Genomic DNA, 21469 nt, shown 5'->3' with positions numbered 1-21469 from the left:
CACATGGTTTTTCTTCACTTTTCTTCATTAACGCTCCGTTTACAAAGGGTAGTAAGGGACTTCTGTGGTAATCTCTAATAACCACATCACAACTCTTAAAAGTTATTAAAAAAATAGAAAACATGGACCATGGCAAAAATTTGTCATCACAAGTAATGATGCATACATGCCTTCTATCAGCAAAAAAAGTTTCATTGAAATTGGAGCCGGACATTTGAGTGATGTCCCTTGTGAGATGTGATTGAACGTGACGTCAGAACACATCGCCCCCCTTCCCGGAATTTACGGGAATTAGGTGACTGAGTGAGCACATGTGGTGCCAGCTCTCTCCAGCGACCTATCAAGGATCATTGCGTGTATGCCAAGACGTGTCGCCGTTTTTATCCATGCCAAAAGTCGACATACTGACAATTAGGTAGGTAGTCATGATGGTCTGGCTTATGTGTGCGTATATTTTAACTCGTACATTTTGTCTCGACTCGAATTTCGAGACGTCTCGACTCGAATTCGAGTCGAGTCGAGACAGAGACTGTCGAGTCGAGACACGAGTCGAGACAGAAACATATTTTCGAGTCGAGACACGAGTCGAGACAACATTTTCTCGAGACGAGTCGAGACAGGCTTAAATCTCGACTCGACTCGACTCGAATGCATCCCTATTAATCTTGGTATGTGCCTTCCACATTCAGAAATTAGTCTATGTTTAGGGTTGCAAGTTATCAAGAATAAAGTGGTAAAAAGGGTTAAAATCCAACCCATATTGCAACTTCGCACAATATGAACTATGTAAAAATTATCCGATCTTTTGTCAACATCGGAGATATTTTCTTTAAAATGGTCCTATTATCCCCATTGGTTTCGGTTGAAATTGATTAATATAAGTGAGTAAAAGAGGTTCAGTTCCCTAAAGTTTGAATTCTCATGATTTAAATAATATAAAATAAGATTCCTCAATAACTTTCACCAACTTTATTATTATTATTATTATTATTATTATTATTATTATTATTATTATTATTATTATTATTATTATTATTATTATTATTATTATTATTATTATAGCAATATGGCTCGTATATTTTAGGTTTTTACAATCATTCTAATTGCTTGGGGTTAAAGCATGTCAAAAATGAAAGGATGAATTTGCCCTGCTCCCCCCATATAAATCTTCCAGGATAATTTTCGTTATAAAAATGTATTTGATTTTGAACCAATATGACGCATATTTCCTTTGAAGTTTTCCAATGATCTGCGCTGCTTAAACTTAAAATCAGTGCAAATATAGGGTAGGCCGTAGGATTCCCCCTTTCCCTAAGTACAAGTAAATCTAACTTAAATATAGAAATATATGCGTTCCTAATAAAATATTTTCTTGATAATTTTATTGATGAAGTAAAAGTTTAGTTTCCAGCTTTAAGTTTACATAATTTTATAATTTTAGATATTACTATTCATAATTTGACAATGTTCCTTCATCCACCTTTTTCCATTTTCAGCTTCAGAAATGTTTCAAATCGTTTTTAGTAGTTTTGTACTATTATGGTTTATTTATTTTTAGAAACTCTTCACCATTTCAGTTAAATTTGTTCCCTTGTTCTGTCAACTCTGAAAGTAATGTCCACCGCGAAGTTTTAAACAGATAGAGATAATTCTGCTCCTGTTTTCTGTGACTTTGAGACCAGTAGCGTACCCAGGAATTTATTTCGGGGGGGGGGTTCAAACTAAATATGAAGCTATTTTATATTAAAATTGCTAAAATTGCCCCTAAAATTAGGCTAAATTTTTAAAAAGTCGAAATTTCGGGGGGGGGGGGTCCGGACCCCCGTGTCCCCCCCCTTCCGTACGTCCCTGTTTGAGACAATTACCGTGCTGTATATTGCATTAAATGATTTCTCTGTCATCGATTTAAACACTTGTAGGAATACCATTTTTAATTTTTCTTGCAATAAATATTTGCATAATTGCATAATTTGTTGACAACTTCGTAATATTTATTCAATATTTCTAGGTTTTCATTTATGTCACTTAGTCGTGTTCTGATATGACTAGTTTATATGTGGCCAGAATGATACTAATGACCAAGGATGTTATAAATAGAGGATCTGCCCATATGTATCTTCATCCTATTAAATCGATGAAGCCGAAAAACAATCGAGCATCGGCACGTCTGATTGGCTACTCTCGTTTCTGCCATCGTCTGATTGGCTACTTTCGTTTCCGCCATGATTGTTGGCTCAAAACATTGCGATCTTATTGGGTGGAGTGGGCAGAGTAGGGGTGGCAAAACTGTGACGTATGACTTCAAGATTTTGTTGTAAGGGCAGATCCTCTATTTTATAAAATCCTTGCTAATGACCCAATTTTGTTACTCATTGAAATGCATATATTTAGATTTTTCTAAATTGTGTAAATTTATATAATTTTAATATTATAGTATTTTAAATATTCGATTTCTTTAAATAAAAAAATAATTTCAAAATTATTCAATCAGTAAATTCGATGAGTGTTGAAAATAGGTGGATTATATTCATAGTCTCGTATATGTTGACATTCCCGTATGGTTTAATGTAAAGGTTGCCATGGAAATAGGCATGTGAACTGGGATTGAGATTAAATACAGTAGTGTATATACGAACCTTGGTTGAAGGTGATTGCAAATGGAAGCCGGTAGTGCATAATTTTTGTGTCGGAAGAAGTTTAGCGATTTTCCTAATACGGTATGATTGACAACTTTGAAGTCCAATTAATAAAGTTCGAAAAGAAGCATTGAACTAAATTTGCTGAAGATAATCTATTAAAATAACAATTTGGGAAGATATCTGAAGTGAGAAAAGTACCTCTTATTTCATCAGTGATTTAACTTGTTCAATCTGTTTGTTAATTAGTAAATCTTGAGCATTAACCTAAGCGGAACCCTTATTTTGGCTGAGAAGATTCTTCAAAATTATATTAGAACCAAATATATGCTTTTGGCTGTTTTATCATTACAGTTCAAATTACTACTTTTACTGGTAGAGGAAATTGAAATTTTGAAAGCATGGCAAAGGCGACTAACATGATTTTTGGTTTAGTCCTTCCTTTCACGGAGTAAAATTACTGTATTTCCAAGCACTGCACAATATTTTACTACGTATTTAAATTATTAATATTTTAGGAGAGTCAACAAAAATGTAATTTGGTTTTCCCGATTCAATGACTTCAAAATTATAGTATTGTTAAATGTCTTCGAACCAGTTTTGCTCCGTATAATGTTATGTATTATTACACATATAATCACAACAAATTAATATCGGTTAAGTTTTGCGTTGACCCTCCGTTTTTTTATATAAAAATTAGGAAAATTTACTGGAGAAATGGGGCAAGAATTGATTATTTAGAGTTCTTATGTGATATTTAGGTGTGTAAGTTTGGCAGTAAAGTTATGTTTAATACGAGAAAAGATATATGGAAGTGGGTACCATTTGCAAGACGAGGAAGGTTCGATGATTCAGCAGCATGCCCATTTTATGTCGAGAACAGAACCCAACGAACCCCTGTGGGGCTTCTAACTCGTTCCTACTACTACTACTACTACTACTACTCATACTCCTATCACTACTACTTATACTATGGATCCGTATAGTAAGACTGCACGTTTTAACGTTTTTACTGTATTTTGTAGGTTTGAAACTGGAGGGGAAACTCTAAACTTAAGCCATTAATATCAATGGAACAAGTACAGTTTATGGATATTTTCATTTAAAATGATTCTTTGCTGGTGTTTGCAAAACTAATTATCCCAAATATTTAGAGCTCATTATTTTCCTATTCTGATTCTGGTACAGATGCATACTCAATGGCCCACAAAATGATTACATTGTGTTTTGGTAATATATGAGTTTAATAATAAGTAATGAAATGTAAATTAAATGATACTAATGGTACAGACTTTAATTTATGTATGGGCCAATATTAGAATAAGTTAGTGATGCGTGTTATGATATCGCACACCCGCTGGAAGGCACTTACAACTCAAAAAATCGAAATTTTGAGTTATCATCACTCAAAAGAGAATACAGAGAGAGAAGCGAGCTCTACCTGGTGGCATTTTCGCATGGCAGTAATACCAGTATTCCAGGGAGCGATTTTGATACAATAACAAACTTTAAAAGTCATGTTTTCCATAAATGTGTAATTTTGCCGTATTTTTGATTTGACAGTCTATGCACAGAAAATAACCATTTAATATTTCATAAACTATACGTTAAACACCTAAGCACAACCGTATAAAAAAATGTGAAATTCAATTTACTGAAAATTTTATAATTACATATTGAAAATACGATACAGTTTTCAATACATAAATATTGAGAATACATACGATTACGGAGACAACTATTAGAAAAATTGTAAATTAATTCAGATCAGTTGTCACTAGAAGTTCATTGCAAACTTAATTTTTCTTTTAAAATGCTCATATATAATTTGCTGTGAATCAAGATTAACCTAATTACTACACCAGTGTTTAGCTAAATATTTACCTTGCATTTCAGGAGTTTTTCAGTATATTTTCGATTGAGAAATGTTTTCAAAACTAGTAACAGCAATAGGGTCCTTATGTGACAAATATAAATGTCGAATATATCTTCTGTATTACTGTATAAGTTGGCAGGTTTATGAAAAGTCAATTGGAAAAGAACAATAAATCTTAACTTTATTTTAAGTAGAATTTTGTTTTTTAGTATTTATAGGGACATATTTCCTAACAGTTGCTAAAATGGGAGCCCTATATTAAATATCCAATTTACATTTATTATTATTAATATCAACACATGTATACAGTTTAAGTAGATTAGAGTTAACTACACACTCGGTGAAGTAATGGAATGTTTGCTTCTGATATCCAACGGATAATTTTTATCTCTGGTGACATACACACATAAACAGCAAAATTCAAACTGTAAACCAGGAAAGCAGATAGCACAAGATAATTCTGCATTTATTTTTGTGCAAATGCCAAGTGTAACTTACTTCGTCAGTATGCCATTTTTTCTTTTTTCATTTCTTTCTTTACGTTTGTTTCTCCCTTTCTTTAACTTTCTTTTCTCTTTCTTCAGGTTTCTTCAGGAATGTTCCAATTATTCCTTTCTCATATTTTTCATTTCCTTCCGAAAGAAAGCAAGAAAGAAATACAGAAAGAACGAAGGAAAGAAAGTTGTTTATTTTTCTTTCTTTTGTTTAAAACAAAGTTCGTTTTTCTTTTCATGTTTTCTTCTTTCACTGTTTTTCTTCGTTCGTTCTTTTTACATAATTTCAACTGTTACATATACCTGTTTGAATTAGCACAAGAAGTTTCATGCTATAGATAGGCTTTGTGTGATTTGTTTCTTATCTTCTCCTTTAGGTAAGATCTCTTCTCAATTGTGCAGATACAATAAAAATTATATTATCGGAAATATGCATAAGTAAAATGGCTTTTTCCATCCGTCCGTCCTCTGTCAAGAGAAATCTGAAGTACCATGTATATACAAGGGGGGAAAATACTTATACAGTTTATTAGTTGTCACATGATCATGGTTATTAATTAATTTAATCATCGATTAACGGAAGTGGATTGTTGTTGTTGATTTGATGGTAGAGTCCCTTTTAGCAACGAGGCTATATCAGACGTGGACCTACATGTTAACGTGGGATCCGAAGAACATGAGCTCCCACCGGGAATCGAATTCCGGATTCCCACGCCAAAAACGCGTACGCTAACCACTTAGGCACGAGGAAGCTCTGCTAACGTAAATGGATAATCAAACAGTATTGGGAGATAGAAAATGCGCAAAAAAAAAAAAAAAAAAAAAAAATAGTTCGACAGAAATGGGCTACAGAATTTCATACACTTCCACCAAGTAGACTAACATTGTACAGATGACACAATAAATTTGATGGAACTGGCTCCATCTGTAAAGCGCCAAAGAGTGATTAACGGTTAGTGTTAATACCCAGGACCAGAGACGTACGCAGGAATTTATTTCGGAAGGGGTCTAAAGCGTTTCAGGGGGGGATCCAAATACAATTTGAGGCTAAATTATATGAAAATTTCTAAAATTGCCCCTAAAAGTAGACTACATTTATTAAAAAGTCGGGATTTTGGGGGGTGGGTCCGTGCCCCCAGGACCCACTCCCTGCGTACGCCCCTGTCCAGGACAATGAAATGTTAGTTGCACACGCATTTATCGAAAGCTCAAAACAATGAAAGAGGAGAGTTTCTCGTTAGTTAGACATTTCCCGTAGCTTTTTGAAGCGTCTTATGCAATGTTCAGTTTTGAAGATGCATCCGCCAAAATTATTTCAAGAATTATTAGAGGATGATCCAGATCGCCGATTATAATTCTGCGAGGTAATGTTGAATGCAGAAAGAAAATGTGATAGCATCACTCGATAAGTGTGTTAGACAGACGAAGCGAATTTTAAACTTTCAGATGCTGTTAAGAGGCAGAACACCAGCATGTAACCCTTAAATAACAATTGAATTAATCTGGGGCTATAGTTTGGGCGAGCCTTTCACGGAAAGTGACCATGAGACCTGTATTTTGAAACAGAATTGTTACCTACGACCTGTATTTTAACATGCTACGGGGCACTGTTATTACATAATTACAGTGACAACATGATAATGACGACTTCTGTTTACAGCAAGATGGAGCTCCTCTTCATTATACTGTAACAGTGCGTGAGTTTCTTCACAAGGAATTGCTCAGTCGTCGTTGGACAGGTCGACGAGAGTCAATTGAATGGCCACCACGATCATTAGATCCTACTCCAATGTACTTTTTCGGGGAAGGGTTGTCAAATATTTTCGAGGAAACCACGCACTATCGACGATATGACTAATTTCATAAGATAACTGTGCTAAGAAATTTATAATAATAAAAACTTCTGTGCGAAGTGGGCTTGAGTGTAGAAACTAGACTGCAGGAATGAGTAAATGCTGAAAACCGGCACCTTGAGAATCTCAGATGTTGTACTTAATTGTAGTTCTTATATCATCGTGATTGTGATCTCATAAAGTTATTGTATTTTTTTCTTTAATCAAGAACTCATTATGTAATACATAACTACTAATAAAGAAAACAGGAATCCTTATAACTTTTTCCTACTTTTGCACTCCTATGCATGTATGAATTCAGTGCTCCAAGAATAGATTCCAACTTCACTCTTGTCTATCTATTAAAACCGGAAGTCTATCTACTACTAAGTAGTAGAAATCTACTACTTCCGGCTTTAGTGTTGACCTCCATAGAGCCAAACCGGTGATAAATACGCTGGTGATGTAAACGTCATTTCCGCTTCCTGTTCAGCTAGCTGGTTACAAACAAACCAGCTTTAAGCGGGTTATATGAAGAAGCTTACACGGTACTCGGCTATGAAAATGATTTGTTTTGTTTTCGGATATAACCATAACAGTTTAAGGGGTATATGCATTTTTTTCTTTGTTTATTTTTTGATTTCCCAAGAAATTAGAATGCGATATAATGATTAATTACTTATTGGGCGAACAGATATATCTCATCCTTTTTGAAGAACACTTTCTCTCCTTACATATTCTGCCAGAAAGAAATTAAAATACACATATTTTTAGCAAAAGCTCCCTTGCTCTATCTTTTTTTGTTCGTTTGTTTGTGACATTTTTAGGCTAATTTCGCTGTTTAATATATATTAATACTCAGAACACTGTAAAATCGTTTCTTAGTAAACTGATAATTGAATCACACGTTTAAACGCATACTATAATCTTCGAACAGTGCCTGCCCTAGCATGGAGTGTGATACTCGCCTGCCTCCGCTCATTCCGATCCTCACTAGCGTAAGTTCGATAACAATTTTACCTTTGTGGGTATATATATGTGTGTAAAACTTTGAAACTCTTGATATAATTGAGATTTACAGGCAATGGATGATTTTAAAATTGGTTAATGGCGTTACACATATATATGTAAGACAACCACATTTAAGCAATCACAAGCTAACCTAACCTCACCATATGAATGTTGGGACAGGTAATATAGTAAAATTTAAACCGGACTTGTTACTTTGTCTCATCCCGTTTGACATAAAATATAATTGTTCGATCCTATCGATCTACGCTAAGTATGCATATAAAAAATACAGGATTATTTTTTTGAAAAAGTATGTGTAAAATTTGTCTAATCTACGAAAATACTTCTGTGCAAGAAAATTATATATGTAGAGGGAGAACATAGAGACAGCGTTAAAAATGTACCATGGTTACTAAGAAATTGAAATACAAATCCACTTGTAGTGATTACTAGGCCTGGCTAGTGTACGCTTTTCGTACCTGTCTTTCTTTCATACATCCCCAACTTCACTGATCTGCCTGATCCCTACAGATGCATTTTATATCGCTTGAGCTTCAAGCTGCCCTTAATTATCATAGATGTAGTGTTACGTGAAGTGACCACCCAGCGTAAGTAGGTACGTATTCTCCTTATGAATTTTAATACATGTATAATATGGAATGTTACAAATCCGTACGCCGTTTGTGGTAGACGCAAAAAAAAAAAAAAAAAAAAAAAATCAGATAACATTAGGGCATTATATAGGATAATTAGAGAGTTATACCTTTTAAATTATTTAATTATTTCTGGTGACGCATTTCAACTTTAACAGTACCAAACAAAGAATGGACACTCGCTAACAAAAGGATGAAGAATAAATTAAGTAATTATCTACACGAAGATGCTAAGTTTGTGAGATTATGTATTCGCAATTGTATACTTTAAAATGCATTGGTTATTTTAGCGCTGCATTCCTTTGTTCCGAATATCTGATCACTAATTTTATAAAAATTAAGTTTCTTCCATATTAAACATTTTCACTGAAGCTAAACAAAAATATGACAGAAGTATATAGCGTAACAATTTTCAATAATTTTAATTAAACTCAATCTAAAATTATTATTATGGTGCGCTCATATACATGCGTGGGATTCTCACTCACTTCTTGTCCAGCAAGTTATTGGCGATTGAAGGAATTAAAATATAGAGTAATTTTGTTTCATATTATGATAAATATGGCCTTTCTGTAAGTATAAATTAAATATATTTACTGCTACTCGTTAAATATGTAGCCTCAACAACTGCCACATACAACGCCATTGAAACTGCCTTGACAAACACCTTAGCAACAGATTGTTTGTAACCAATATGGCTGCGCCCAGTAAAATTCACAGCAGACGACTTCAGCAGCGTATACGAAGCTGCTGAAGTCGTCTGCTGTGAATTTTACTGGGCGCAGCCATATTGGTTACAAACAATCTGTTGCTAAGGTGTTTGTCAAGGCAGTTTCAATGGCGTTGTTGTGGCAGCTGTGAGTCTTGTAAAAGACGAACTTAAAATTATGAATGAATGAAAAAAAAAAAAAGGCTACATGTTCACGAATAGCAGTGAATATATTTACTTTATACGTAGAGGAAGGCTATATTTATCATAATATGAAATAAAATTACTCAACATTTTAAGTCCTTCAATCGCCAATAACTTGCTGAACAACAAGTGAGTGAGAATCACAACCATGTACATGAGCGCCCCGTAATAATAATTTTAGATTGAGTAGTTTAATTAAAATTATTGAAAATGGTTATGCTATATACTTCTGTCATATTGTTTGTTTAGCTTCAGTGAAAATGTTTAATATGAAGAAACTTGTTTATAAAATTAGTGATCAGATATTCGGAACAAAAAAATACAACGCTAGAATAAACAATGCATTTTAAAGCATACAATTACGAATACATAATCTCAGAAACTTAGTATCTTCGTGGAAATAATTTGCTAATTTATTCTTCATTCTTTTGTTAGCGGGTGTCCATTCTTTGCTTGGCACTGGTAAAGTTAAAATGCGTCACCAGAAATAATTAAATAATTTAAAATGTATAACTCTGTAACTATCCTATATAATGTCCTAATGTTATCTGAATTATTTTCTTTGCGTCTAACACAAACGACGTACAGATTTGTAACATGCCAGCATATACATATATTAAAATTCATAAGAACACGTGCCAATTTACGCTGGGTGGTCACTTCACGTAACACTACATTTATGATGATAAAGGGCAACTTGAAGCTCGAGCGCATGTAAGGATGCATCTGTAGGGAGCGGCGAATCAGTGAAGTTGGGTATGCGTGAAAGAAAGACAGGTACGAAAAGCGTACCCAAGCCAGAGCTAGTAGTCACTACAAGTGGATTTGCATTTCAATTTCTTAGTAACCATGTCACCTTTTTAACGCTGTTTCTATGTTCTCCCTCTACATAATTTTCTTGCACAGAAGTATTTTCGTAGATTAGACAAATTTTACACATAAATTTACAAATAATGATCCCGTATTTTTCATGTGTACTTAGCGTAGAACGATAGGATGGAGCAATTATATTTTATGTCAAACGGGATGAGACAAATTAACAAATTCGGTTTAAACTTTACTATATTGTCTGTACTATACTCTTATCGAAATTCATATGTGGTAAGGTACGGTTAGGTTAGGTTGTGATTACTTAAATGCGGTTGTCCTACATATGTATATGTGTAATGCTGATTTACCAATTTTAAAATCATCCATTGCCTGCAAATCTCAATTGTATCAAGAGTTTCAAATTTGTACACATATATATAATCACAAAGGTAAAATTGTTATCGAACTTACGCTGGTGAGGATCGGAAAGAGCGGAGGCAGGTGAGTATCACACTCCATGCTGGGGCAGGCACTGTTCGAAGATTATAGTATGCCTTTAAGCGTGTGATTCAATTATCAGTTTACTAAGAAACGATTTTTCAGTGTTCCGAGTATTAATATATATTAAACAGCGAAATTAGCCTAAACGTGTCAAACAAACAAACAAACAAACAAACAACAACAACAACAACAACAAAAAGATAGAGCAAGGGAGCTTTGGAAAAATATGTGTATTTTAATTTCTTTCTGGCAGAATATTCAAGGAGAGAAAGTGTTCTTCAAAAAGATTGAGCTATATCTGTTCGCCCAATAAGTAATTAATCACTATATCACTTTTTGTACAGTGTGGCTTTGTTTTTGTTTCTCGTTAATATGCTATATAGTACAATATTTCTAATTTCATTCTTGAAAAAAAAAAAAAAAAACACATTGCATGTACCTCTTAAACTGTTATGGTTATATACGAATACGAAACAAATCATTTTCATAGGCGAGTGCCATGTAAACTTCTTCATATAACCCGCTCGAAGCTGGTTTGTTTGTAACCAGCTAGCTGAACAGGAAGCGGAAATGACGTTTACTTCACCAGCGTATAGCAATAAGTAGTTCTTTCTTTTTTTTTTTTTTTTAATGGAGTCTTCGTCCCAGGCATATAGACTAATCCATACCTACATTTACTTTTCTATTCAGACCGGAAGTAGTACAAAACGCTTTCAACACTGGTTTCCATTGAACGAAAATGAAGTGTACTGTTCTTGTATCATATTATTAAGGCAGAGCACGGTGGCTCAGAGGTAGAACATTTATTTCTGGTTCTGTGTCCGGATTTGAATCCTAGGCTACGAGTTTATGGTGAACAACTTAATATCCGTGGCTTTTCTTAGGGTTTACCTTGTTTCTTTTTATGCTCTCATCCCACCTATTCTTTTGTAATTTTTTTTCTACAAATTTTAGGGGATCGCAGTGTCTCAGTGGTCGAGAGTTCACCTCTGCTGCATGGGGTCTTTGGTTCGATCCCAGCTCGCGCCAAGCGAGTTTTGTGATGGACAAACACTGTGTGCGTGGGTTTTCTTGGGGTTCTCGCGCTTTCTTCATTTCACCATTTCATTCATTTTCATCATCACTGTCTGCTTTAGACTAGCCGTCATAACCGTGTGATATAAAAGATTTCCTTTATTTATTATAAATTTTAGGAAGTTTTATGTAACATGAAGTGTAAACAGCTATTTTTAGATTAGGGTGCTGAACATGAAAATGACAATAATGATGAAAAAGCAAGATTATTCTTCTCTTGGAGTTGCAGGTTGAAGGGAAACAATTGGTGAATGATAGGAATTAATGCGTTTTCAGTATTTTCATGATGGAGCTCGCAATGTGCTCACAAATTCTAAACATTTCACACCCGTGTACAGGGCCGGATTTAGGGGGTGCAAAAGTGCACTGCACCCCTCCCCCCGTTCGTTGTAAATATACACTATCTAAAATGAGAAATTAGCAGTGAAAACAGCAACACATTCCGAAACTTTCTGCCATCATGTTTCCGTTTGGGGCTTAAAAGAAAAGAGAGCTTTGCAAAAGCAAGTTTAAGTTGATTTTCTGAAGGTTGAAGCAAAAGGATTCACCAAGCAAAACAATATAACATTTTTAAAGTAGAAAAGAAAACAAAAGGCAGAAGAGAAGGACATTTTTGTCCTCCATTCCAATTGCGACCCTCTTTAAAATACCCCGCCCCGTTCTATGTATTAGCGTCAGGGGTAAAGAATACTGTCACATGTCACTTTGAAGAGTGAGTATGATTGGTTATTTCGGTAGTTATTGGTGCACCCCACCCCCCCCTCGGACAATCCTGGATCCGTCCTGCCCGTGTATACTAAAAACGTTTGCGCTGTCATTACGCACAAAATTTATGTTACTTGATTCGAAGGGAAGCGGAAGATTTTTAGGAAAATAGGGAGAAAAAAGGTTTGTTTCTAAATCTATAACGAAACTGGGAATTTTTGCAATTTTCATGCTAGAAGTTTCAATGTGTTCACAAATTCTCCATACTTTTCATAACAACTATATTAGAAGTTCGTACTGTTTTTATACACGAAATTTATTCAAAGAGAAATAGTTTTTTTTTTCTTTCTTCGAAAATGAGGAGTAAAGGAGGAAGTGTTTCGAAACCTATGACACAATGATATACCTAGCAATTTTTTCTTGGGAGGCCTCAGTGCTTAAAGTGAGCCGGTTATGCATCCGAAAGTTCGAAAATCGGTCGGTATGGCATACCGGTACAAATAACTGATTTGTCTACAGAAAAAATCCCTATCACCCTATTCAATGGCAGAATTTGTGCTCTTGATTTTTTTCAACATTTGTGTGAGTAATTCTATCCCTCTCAAAAAAAAAAAAGAAAAGAAAAGAAAAATCTAAATGCCGTACCACCCGCCTTAAAATGTTTAACTTGAATCCGGCGTTGACAGAACTCTTTGTTTAAATTCCAAATTATTATTTTCATATTGTCTGGACTTCTGCGTTTACAATTATAAGAAACTTAGTGTTGACCAAGAGACGAGACGAGACCAGAAGAAGTTTTTGAAAATGGAAATTAGATTGGAAAGAATCATTAAATACTAATGGAATACAATACAATACAATGGAATTCAACGGAAAACAATATTTATTGAATACTAGGCTGATGATATTGGGGAGTAAAACATTGACATATTAGTCCTCTCTCTTTCTCTCTCTCTCTCTCTCTTTCTATAGATTTTCCCGTCAAAAATGGTGCAAAAATGACAAGAATAAAGATGCTGTTTAGGGTTCTGTCAAAATTACTGCTCTAAGGGGTTATATTTGTTCCATACCGTCACCTCATCTAATGTCACTTTTAGCACTGGGGAGCCTAAGACTTTTTCAGGGAGGCCGGACTTTTATATTGCAAAACCAAACTGAAAGAACTCTTATACCTATAGATAAGAGCCCTTCTCTCTCTTGGGGACCCCCAAAAAATTGAAAGAAAAGAAAACTGGATGTATATAATACTTCGGAAATAGAAGATAAAAGCAATTACAATATAATCTATCTAACCTTCCAGTAACTGCGTTTTGTGTTCTGTAAGTTCCTATGATGTAAGTAATTGGGAACCTTCTTGCTAGCCTTCTTCCTAAAATACATCACAGTTTGCTAGTCTCTTTACATAGTATATAGGGTGCCTACGTTCTGCATGACAACATGTAGCATACAGCTGCAGACTGCAGTGTAGTCAATTCGTCATAGACAAAGAATCGCTGAACATATAAAGGGCCCCCATTACTTTCAATAGCTTATGGCCTCCTCAAACTTAAATCCGGCTCTGCACTAAACAAAAATGTAGTTAGTTCACAGCCGGTTCCCGGACCAGTCCCGGTCCACTGACCCTTTATTGAAAATATAATTCTTGCATAATCTTAAACTGAATTGAAAGTATTTCCTGGATAACTGATGTCCACCTTCGAAAATATCATCCGTGTTGGAACATCCAGTGTACCACGGAATTTTGAGAGACTAGTTCAAAACATGAAGAATCAAATTCCTCCACTAAAACGATTAATAAATAGATTTCTTTCTGTTTTTCTTTCGTAAATAAATATTTTGGTTACCTTTATAAGTTTTTGTGTTCCTGTGATGTTAGTGTACGATGAACGGGTTTCTCCATTAAATATGGCCATTCGATCGTTACGAAAATACTATACATTGTCTCATACGGCCCTCGACTCCAGTAAGTATTCTGTAATTGGCCCATCCCTGTTCCAACTTGCACATGCCTGCAGTAGATACTACTAAGTGCCAAATGGCTGACGAAAATTGTCCATATTTGCATGTGCATACGGCCATTGCTGTAAGCTGGAAAGTCGGTTTAATAATGATGTATTAGTTTTGAAGTTATGTAGCATATGCTTAAGTGTTATTTGTGATCAATTTAATTATTTTCTATTCTTATCTTTCCAGAGTCGCAAAAACCTCCTGGACTTTTGTGGAAAACAGCTTCTGGAGTCTATAATGTTGGTTAGTATATAAAAAACGCTAAAAACTAAAACTTGTGGTGAAGTGAACTGAAGTATGTAAACTTTGAAGTGGTTTTTCCAATCACAGTTATGTATTAGTATATACAGAAAAAGAAAAAAAATAGGCAGGCCAATATAATTTATTAAAAATAACAATGATACAAGTCGGGAAGTTGTTTCAGCACTCTCCCCAGAAAGAAGACATTTCTACATTTCTTCAAAAATCCTCCCGAACTATTTTTAGGACCCGGAAAAGATTATATTTGAGGGTAAGAGAGTACGTCTGGTATTCTTTACATTCGTCAGATTCAAAATCATGTGGCGGCCCGGATAGATCCTTCTTTGGCCCGCGGCCCATAGTTTGCCAAATCACACACACACCTATATATATATATATATATATAGTATAAAATCATATGCATGCATTGGTATTGTATGGTAAAAGGAGGACATTGATGTAGGGTTTAAAAGCACTTGCGTACTCCCTCCAATTTCGTTAAAGATCAATATTGAAATTTTAACGTACTTTGAAGAAAGATCGACAAATTTTTACTTTTTGTCTGGAGTTTGTATGAAAATATGATTTTCTGAATAAATTGATGCCACTTAAAATGAGGTTTCTTCACAATCATCATCATTTGTACCCAATGAAATCGGAAAGCGACTACATTAAGATGGAGTCAGAATGAAACAGTTAAAACGTAAAAAAAAAAAAAAAAAAAAAAAAATTAAACATGACATACTTATGTTATTACAAGAAGCATATATATATATACAGTACAATGCAATATACATAGTAAGAAGTTGGAACCGGAAAGTTACCGAGCAGACGTATTACTTCCTTTAACGTTTGTTTGTGAATGAACGCCTGACATGTCTACGCCTCTTCTCAACATGTGACGCTCCAGCAGTAGTCAGACATCATGGTTTTTCCCAATGAGCTTGATAACGCTATTCGAGAGTTTTAAGCTAATGGAGCTTAATATTCTGTAGCATATCTTCCACTGTTTCTTTGAATTCGGGGTGCTTATTCTGGTTAAGGAAATGGCACACATTTTTCAAACTTCTCCAAGCTTGCTGTTCTATTCCCGTCACTGTACTTGTTGAAATGTTCATTAGACATTAACTTATGTGTATCCGGTCTAACAAATATCCCTTCTTTCAACTTAATGTTTGGGAATTGGCTACACAGGTATTGGAAACAGTTTCCTTGCTCAATGCTTTCACATACTGCTTCATAAGTACTAATTTTACGTATAGTGGAGGTAATAAAATGTGATATGGGTCAACCAAATGCTCACTCACAGTGTTCTTCGATCCCACTAGAAAGTTTCCCCTCTTAGGTCCAGGCCTGTAGCCAGCCCAAAAATGTAGGAGGGCCAGTAGAAGTTAGGGGGCCGGTCCAACCGTATTATAGTTAATTTGCAAGCCCTACCGTGAAAATTTAGGGCGTCCCAGCCCTCTTTAGCTCCCCGTGGTTACGGGCTGCTTACGTTGCTGCAAACATTTGAACTCCCAGTTTTTCAATAGTACTGCGATGTCTTTGCAAAACACCACTAAGCCTTCTTCAACCAAAAAAGTCACTGAAGTCTTCACTGTGATTTCTGAACGCTGAATATTATGTACCAGGTGTAAGTACATTATTTTCTCTGAGACGTGATCCCAGAAGTTTTTTAGTCTTTCGAGAGTCACAAGTCTTTTAAGAAATTATTAAGATATGCTTGAGTATGAGGTTGTGAGTTACTATCACTATGTGCTTAGCATCTAAATCTGCAGATTCCATAATTCGCATAATATGGAGTGCATCTGTCCCAAAGTTAAAGGGTACGCGTATCCCCCCCCCCCCACACACAAAAGCACTGTTTATAAGTCAATGCAGACACTAACTATTATAAGTTCCATATGCAGCTCACGACTTTGAAACCCAGCGAAAGCAAATGAACAGCAAATAGTATTGGAAATTTTAACCTGTCCATTGGCCATTATCTCTTGTTGACACTGGCCTTAAATACATCACGCAAAAATAATTTGAATGTACGTACAGGGATTGAACCGTACCATTTGTAGGAGATCTGTAACATAAGTGGGCTAATACTGATTAGAGTTGTTGAAAAGATGGTACATTAAATAGGTTTCCTACGATTGATTGATTTTTTGGGGAGGGATTTAAAAGTGCCTTTTCAGCATCGGGACTATATGAGACGATGTCTCCTCAGAGGCGGCTTTCGGATTTTAATTTTGGATAGGCTTGCTCCCTCGCGTATGTATACATATACACAATATTGTATTTTCTTGAATAATGCCAGTAGGAAATATTGGTAGTTATTTTTGGACAGTGTTATCAGTACATTATCTCTTGAGACGGATCACGGTGGCTCAGTGGTAGAGCGTTCAGCTCTGGTGCATGGGATCGTTGATTCGATCCTAGCTCGCTGCAAGTGGGCTTTGTAGTGGACAAACACCGTCTGCATAGGTTTTCTCGGGGTTCTTCTGCTTCCTCCCACGTTCGTTCCACCATTTCTCATAATTACCATCTCCTTTAGCCTAGCCGGCATAATCGTGGGACGTAAAACTTCATTTCATTTAAAAGATTTCATTTCATTATCTCCTGAGGGAATCTAGGAATTAACCAATCAGAGCACTGCTAAAAGAGCAGGTGGCCTACATCGTCTGCTTTTTGCTTTGCTTCAGAGATTATTTTTGCAGTACTAGTTGATGCTATAGCAATGAAAAATGGTAAAATATGATGGTGCTTCAATAAGAATTTTTTAAACATTTTTTTATTTATTTTGATTCTATAACATTACAATAATACTATTTGGTAGGTTTAATTACAAGTACTCGGAATTACATAATTTCAAACGGTGTTGCAAACTTTAACAGTTTTTACGATATCTCCAGAACGATTTAAGATACCAAATTGCTGTAAATGGCATTGCGATCTTCACATCCATTGAAAACAATATATGCATTTGAATGAGATACTTATCTTAGCAGTTGTTAGAAATAAAAGCTTTTAAAAAAATTCAAATTTTTAATCCATTCTAACTTTGTTCGTATTCATTCGAAATCCATCGTATCATGATCATAGCATTATAGATACTAAAAGTACTTGGGATGTGCTTTGACCCATCTGTCCCACTTGATTTATTATTGCTCTAGAAACCTGCAAAATTTGGATGTTTATAATGCTGTAGCGTCCTTAGTATGCAACACCGAATAATTAATGTAATATTGTAAGTTTTCTTGTAACGTGTTGATTTAAAATGTGTAAGAACCTGGCGTAGTGCTATTTGAAAAGATACAATTTTGTGTTGATTTCGCAACATCATTAACCTTCTGGTATTATAGAGTATGCCAAACTATTTGCATGGTACAAATTTTCAGCGTTTCTTGGTAAAAATTGCAAGGTATATCAAGATACATCGTCCACCTGGTATACAGGGCAAGCCAAAATGATGGACCCGATTTCAGAATTATTCTGTAAATCTGTGAAATCCTAATGATAAATATATGCTACTGTGAGACATGCGCTTCGAAAGGTTAACTTTGAAAGTTTAGTTCCCCCATAGTATTTTCACTTTTTACCGCTAAGAGTCAGCAGTGAGCCAGTGGCGTAACTAAAGGCTTGGGAGCCCTCCCGCAGACAGCGTGGAGCGGGGCCCCTTCTCTACGTTCCATTTTACGATTTGGGGCCCCCTGATTGCTTGAGGCCCCCCGCAATGCGGGGTCTGCGGGGCCCTTATTTACGCCCCTGCAGCGAGCAGTTAAGGAAAATGGTGTGGACTGCAGAACCGAGATCTTTGTGTGTGCTTGATTATCATGTAAACAAGTCTGTGATTAGTAGGGCCCGGAAGTTGAGGAAATATCCTCTTTTTTACGAGTGCCCGAAGACGAGGCTTAACATATGTTCGTTTTGGGTCATTGTAGGCCAGAAAATGGTGGATTTTATTTGTCTTTTTTTTTAGGGGGGGATTCAGCGTTTTACTGTTTATTGCTGTTTTTAAAAGCTTTTCATAGGTCTTAACGTCTTTTTTCTTTTTTTTTTTTCACATCATCTTTCAACAATAAATTTACTGGCCATTAATTCGAATCATCTCCATCTTTTAAACTCTTAAACATTTTTTCTTTAGTAAAGAAAATACAATGAAAAGACATTCTTCAACGACTGGACTGATAAGACCAGATCTGCAACAATCAGAAGTCAGATAAGGAGGCGTAACAATGTCCTCCAGCAAGGAGGAGTGAGGGTGGGGAAGTTTTCTTATTTTAGTTTGTACTTCAGTTTGTGGAAGAAGGTCAGACTGATAACCTACCAGAAACTTGTATTCCTTGAGCATTATGTTCATTAAATATGTAATTTCAATTAAATTGTGTCTTATTTTTACGTCCTTTTTTCTAGTGTTTATGTCCTTTTTCAGATACCTTTAGGTCTTTTTAGGAAAATTTTAGTTCTTCAACTTCCGGGTCCTAGTGATTAGTATGCAACGGCATTTCCGTACAAAGAAAATTTTGGCAGCTTACCTTTCTTAGTACATATCTCACAATAACATACGTTGATTAGATTTCACAAAATAAATTTCCATCATTTTGACTTGCCTTGTACCAGGGCTGTTCAGATAGTAAAAGACGTTTTGAAGTAAAAAAGGTAACAGAATGAACAATTCAAATTGTATTATATACATGTGAAAGGTACACTCTTAGTCTATTTTACCACATAATCGTCATTCAAATTAAGGCACTTGTCATGCCGTGGCACAAATTTTTCAATATCGTCGCGGTAGAAATATGCAGCCTGCGATTTCAATCACTGGCTGACATTAGTGTGCAGTTCTTCGTCAGTATTAAAGCGTTGTGTAGCGAGCCATTACTTTATCACTGGGAAGAGGTGGTAGTCCCTTGGCACCAAATCCGAGCTGTATGTGTACTGAATGTGACGTTCTAACACCAAGATGACTCCAGCCCCACTCACTCCCACGATAGACCAAAACGTCTGGAATTTTCTTGACGTCTTCGTATAATACTGTAGAATATATAATATTACGGTATTAGGAAATAGTAATAATAATAATAATAATAATAATAATAATAATAATAATAATAATAATAATAATAATAATAATAATAATAATAATAATAATTTGTCGTTTTACAGGTGCTGGAGCTGTCGGACTGGGAGTAGGTACAGTGAAAATGGTTGCTTCGACCACGTGCTCTATTGGATCAGGAGTGATTGGAACAGCAAGTGGTGTGGTTCGCAATCAAGTCAACCGAGTCGCATGCAAAAAGAAGGACAAATCTGACTAATTTCTTACCCAGTATCTGCAATGGAATTAACAGTTTGACTCAGAAGTGAAAGTCCAAGATCTTACAGTATAAAATAAATACCAAATAAAAAGTGTTGTGCACGTGACATAGGATAGTGTCATTATTTAAGGCTGATAAACTATATATACACATTGATCTGTTGATAGATTATTTTTAATACTTGATGGTGTTATAATACTTCTTTCAGGATTGAAGTATTATATATATATTTGCTTATTTCATATTTTCATATATGTGTTTGAATGTATGTAGTCAATATTTTCGTAAATTCATGTACATGTAACAGTTATCACGTGCCGTAATAAAGTATCTATATAGTTTTGTGTAATATATTCAGTTAGTTTTGCACGCAGAGTACCAGTAACAATAGTACAGAAAAAGTAGAAAAAATCCTGTTCTAGGAAACACTCAGAATGATATTCATGCTGTCCCACGCCCTAAGTAACAAATACAAAGGCATTCTGATTTATATTTGCGAATTAATAAGCGTGCTACGAGGGTTATTTTCAAAACTTGTGCTTCTGCCGTAATAACTCCTCATATTGTCATCGAATTACAATGAAACCACACTCATGTGATATGCTAATTTGCTAAAGCACAGTTTATTATTATTATCATTATTATTATTATTATTATTATTATTATTATTATTATTATTATTATTATTATTATTATTATTATTATTATTATTATTATTATTTGCACATAACTAAAGAAATAGCAGAGAAAAACAGAGATGTAAACAAGTGCTTGCAAATACAGAGTTGGCAAGCTCTAGAGATGCATAGCAGACTGCAGGCGGCATTTGACATTAACAATGTTAGGAGATGGATGAAGAAATTTCGGGAGGAAAAAAAAACTCGCTACAGATAAACATTGAAGTGGCAGATCTGTAATCGAGGTGACAAATGAAAATCTAGCACGAGTGCGTGCGTTGATTGGCGAGGACCGTTATTATGACCATACAGCAGTTTGTAAGGTGATTGGTTGGGGACAAAATGCTATTGAAATATTAGTTCATGATTGAGAGAAGCTATTCGAGGGAAGAGAAAGCATATCCTACTAGATAGTGTTGGTTTTCACCAAGATGACGCCGCCTGCTATCACATGTCAATGAAGACGTCACAGACCAGTGCCACCACAACCTGCTTATTTGCTTAGAATTTTGATTTGTTCCCATTTAATTTTTATTTGTTTCTCCCCTCTCTCAAAAACAACTTTCGCGGTCAGCATTGCCAGGTAATGAAAGACATTACAATCGTCCATGGGCCGGAAATGATCAATACTCTGTCGTAGTGGATTTCAGTCTTGGGTTAAATCAAGGATGTTATAAGATAGAGGATCTGCCCATAGAAGAAAATCGTGAAGCCATACGTCACAGCTTCGC

General features: G+C 35.3%; 1 protein-coding gene across 1 annotated transcript in view; it reads left to right on the top strand.

Annotated features, from left to right (window-relative positions):
- LOC145681775 (uncharacterized) overlaps nt 1–20412 on the top strand; it is an 88378-nt gene extending 67966 nt beyond the window's left edge. The window contains exons 3-4 of the mRNA XM_081753387.1: nt 14699–14755; nt 19910–20412. Of these exons, the coding sequence (XP_081609513.1) occupies nt 14699–14755; nt 19910–20061 (209 nt within the window). The 3' untranslated portion in view covers nt 20062–20412. The remainder of the gene's footprint in view (nt 1–14698; nt 14756–19909) is intronic.
- Nucleotides 20413–21469: the final 1057 nt, after the last annotated feature.

The sequence above is a fragment of the Thermobia domestica genome, chromosome 3, assembly GCF_964235325.1.
Source record: "Thermobia domestica chromosome 3, izTheDome1.hap1.1, whole genome shotgun sequence".
Classification (NCBI taxonomy): domain Eukaryota; kingdom Metazoa; phylum Arthropoda; class Insecta; order Zygentoma; family Lepismatidae; genus Thermobia; species Thermobia domestica.
This window is presented reverse-complemented; position numbering and strand designations above follow the sequence as displayed.